Genomic DNA, 3,627 nt, shown 5'->3' with positions numbered 1-3,627 from the left:
ATACCATTGTTCCTGGTGTTTTGTTTTGTTAATTCCTTAATTCCTTCCAAGCTAGAACTGGCTTAGGGTTACAGAGTGTGGTGTCCAAGACACGGTGGAAACGTAAATTGTTTGTTTCTTTTTGAACACTCCTGAGATTGAGGGAATCTGATACATGTACCAAAAGGCACTTTCAAATATATATATCTATATATATATTTTAAAAACAGTGCTTCTGTTCTAAGAAATTCAAGTTAAGACAGAGTGCCTTTCACTCCCTTTAGTCATAAAGTGGTTAAAACAAGCAAGATCCCTGCTGACACATGAGGGAGGGGGAACAATTAAAATAAAAAAAGGCAGCAGAGACACGTGTTCATGCTAGACAGCTCAATGTTCTTAAAAAAAAAGAAGAAGAAAAAGAAGAAAGAAAGGGGGAAAGAAAAGAAAGAAACAACAGCAAAAGAAACGTTCTAAGTCACCACTAAAAAGAATACAGTCGGCCGAAGGTATTAATTAAAAAAGCTGCCTCTTTGAACAGATCTTGATTCCTCTTCTGCTTTCGCTCTCTCTTTTTTTTTTGTTTTTTTTTTGTTTAATTTGTTTTTGTTTTTACTCCTTTCTTCTTCTTCTTCTTTCATCCACCTTGGGTTGCTCTCTTTCTCTCCATCCTCTTCTTCTAAATGCTATATCTTTCCTCTTTTTGCAAAACAAGAAAAGTGAGGTCATTTTAATCATCCTCGCCACCCCCATACATGTCCGCCAGTTTCTTGAACCTCGGTCCCCAGTCATTAAGGTAGTCGTAATCTTGGTCTCCAGAGCTTGAGGAGTTAAGTGAGCTTACCGATCCTGCTGTTGAACCACTTCCTTCATAGTCAAAGACGAGAAGGGAGTCGTAGGGAGGGGCTGTTGGGTCATTGTCAGCTGCTCTGAGGCCCTGGAATATTTAAGAAAGATGATGCTGTAAAAAAAGTTACTTGTGAGGAAAACCTACTGAACACAATGAGGCTTATTTTGCTTATTAGGCTTATTAGGAGCTTATTAGGAGCTGTGGAGGTGCTTCTCTCAGGGGTAGGCAACCTTGGCTCTTTTATGACTCGTGGACTTCAACTCCCAGAATTCCTGAGCCAGCATGGCTCAGCTTGGAAACCTCTCCCTTTCCCCTCAGCATGGCTGGCTCGGGAAATCTGGGAGTTGAAGTCCACGAGTCATAAAAGAGCCAAGGTTGCCTATGCCGTACTGCAGGCTAATTCTACTGAGTGCCGTCTGCCAGCACTTCGGTAGTTTGATCCTGACCGGCTTAAGTTTGACTCAGCCTTCCATCCTTCCGAGGTCGGTAAAATGAGGACCCAGATTGTTGGGGGCGATAGGTTGGCTCAGTAAACCGTTTAGAGAGGGCTGTACAAAGCAATGTGAAGCGGTATATAAATCTAAGTGCTATTGCTATTTCTGGCTAAGCACACGGCACTAACAATCAAACTGCATTTTTCTGAAATTTCTATTCAATTAAAGCTGCAAATTATATATGCAGAATTAGACTTGTGCCACTAAAACTGAAGCTCGTTTAATGAAAGGTGAATTTATCTGATTTCAGGAACTTCTTTTTGACCTCTCTCTCATCTATTTTTGGATTCACAGGTGCAACCACGATTGTAATGTATAAGATTCTGCAATAAATTTGTTTAAAAAAAAAATCCCAGAAAAAAGATTAACTCCTTGTTTGCAAGCGAGTGGCACTAAGAATCAGTATGTATAGGAGATTGTCGGTGGAAACAGTGGCATCTGTTGAGGGGGGGGGGAATTCAAAAAGTCAAGACGGAGGTCACAATAATGTGATTAAGTGGTATATAAAATGCTTGACTCTGTGGTTGTGACCGTCGTGCCTCACAGATCTCTCTGGGATAAAATATGAACGGACTCATTGTATTTGGTTTTCATACTGGTTCTAAGTTAGAGTTTAGTGACCTAACATTTCAAAGGGGAAAAAAATTGCAATGGTTTAGACACACTGGTACAAAATAGGTTGGGTGACATCATGCATGTGGGAAATGCCAGGAGTTTTATATTGGGAAAGAGGAAATCTGGAATTGTAATGCTTATTTTTGAGACTTACAGCCAGTTCTCATGTGTTTCACATCTTAGCTTGGTAGGAAGCCATGCAAACACAATGATTTTGTTTGGGCAATTTTGGGCAGTCCTAGAGGCAGCGTCCGTAGGGTGGCCCATGCAACACCTAGGTGCAATTTGCTTCCAATTGCAGGTGTTGATTATCACCTTTAAAAAGGAGCACGGTAGTAGCTCACGTGGTTAGGTTGCTGGGTAGGAGGTTAGCAAGTCTGCGTTCGAGACCCGAGTGCTGCTGTGGGGAGGGGTGAGCTCCTGACCTTCGTTCCAGCTCCTTCTGGGGATGTGAAGGGAGCCCTCCTGGGCGTCTCCTGGGCAACAGTGTTGTCACCGGATCGTCCTTTCATCCCAGAAATATTGCACTGCACTGCTTCCAACACAAGTGCAATGCGATGCGATCACCTGTGAAGCTCTTCATTGCATGGAAACAGGATACCCGAGGAACTGTCTCGTCTCAGTGACATTGATCCAGGTGTTAAGGCCTGGCATGGCCAATTTACACAGGGATCTAAGAGTATGATGCAGCCCTGGGCTGTCAGGTGGACTGAGGACCCTCCTGCTCCCTTGTTAACCTCATAGCCTTTGGAATTTTAATCTGTTTTATTTTTACTGATCAGTTTTAATCTGCCTTTAATTTCTGCATTTAAGCTATGCTTTTCCTGTGTATTTATACGGTTTTATTATGCTGTTGTAAACTGCCTAGACGCAGGGGTAGGCAACCTCGGCTCTTTTATGACTCGTGGATTTCATCTCCCAGAATTCCTGAGCCAGCCATGCTGAGGGAAAAGGGAGAAGTTTCCATGCTGAGCCATGCTGGCTCAGGAATTCTGGGAGTTGAAGTCCACGAGTCATAAAAGAGCCGAGGTTGCCTACCCCTGGCCTAGAGTGACTTAGATGAGATGGGTGAGGTAGAAATTTAATATAGGTAGTCCTCGACTTAACAAACCATTCATATAGTTACCACTCAAAGTTACGACGACACTGAAAAAAGTGAGTTATGATTTTTTTTTTCAAACTTATGACTGTTGCAGCATCGCCATGGCCACGTGATCAAAATTCAGATACTTGGCAACTGATTGATAGTTACGATGATTGCAATGTCTCGGGGGTCATGTGACCCCCCCTTTTGTGACCTTCTGACACGCAAAGCCCGTGGGGAAGCTGGATTCACTTAACAACCGTGTCACTAACTTAGTAACTGCAGCCCTTCACTTAACGATTGTGGCAAGAAAGGTTGTAAAATGGGGTAAAAACTCAACAAATGTCTCACTTAATGACAGAAACCTTGGGCTCAGTTGTGGTTGTAAGTTGAGGACTTCCTACAATTAAATAATAATAATAATAATAATAATAATAATAATAATAATAATAATAAAGTTGGAAGGGACCTTGGAGGTCATCTAGTCCAACCCCCTGCTCAGGCAGGAAACCCTATACCATTTCAGACAAATGGCTGTCCAGTCTCTTCTTAAAAACTTCCAGTGTTGGAGCATTCACTGCTTCTGGAGGCAGGTTGTTCCACTGGTT

At 42.5% G+C, this 3,627-nt stretch overlaps 1 protein-coding gene across 1 annotated transcript in view; it reads right to left on the bottom strand.

The window, feature by feature from the left end:
- Nucleotides 1-636: 636 nt before the first annotated feature.
- The window catches only part of LOC107299371 (cadherin-4-like), a 13,612-nt gene continuing 10,621 nt past the window's right edge, over nt 637-3,627 (bottom strand). Inside the window, exon 4 of the mRNA XM_015828737.1 lies at nt 637-913. Within this exon, the coding sequence (XP_015684223.1) occupies nt 707-913 (207 nt within the window). The 3' untranslated portion in view covers nt 637-706. The remainder of the gene's footprint in view (nt 914-3,627) is intronic.

The sequence above is a fragment of the Protobothrops mucrosquamatus genome, unplaced genomic scaffold, assembly GCF_001527695.2.
Source record: "Protobothrops mucrosquamatus isolate PMUCROS unplaced genomic scaffold, P.Mucros_1.0 scaffold4838, whole genome shotgun sequence".
NCBI classification, from domain to species: domain Eukaryota; kingdom Metazoa; phylum Chordata; class Lepidosauria; order Squamata; family Viperidae; genus Protobothrops; species Protobothrops mucrosquamatus.
This window is presented reverse-complemented; position numbering and strand designations above follow the sequence as displayed.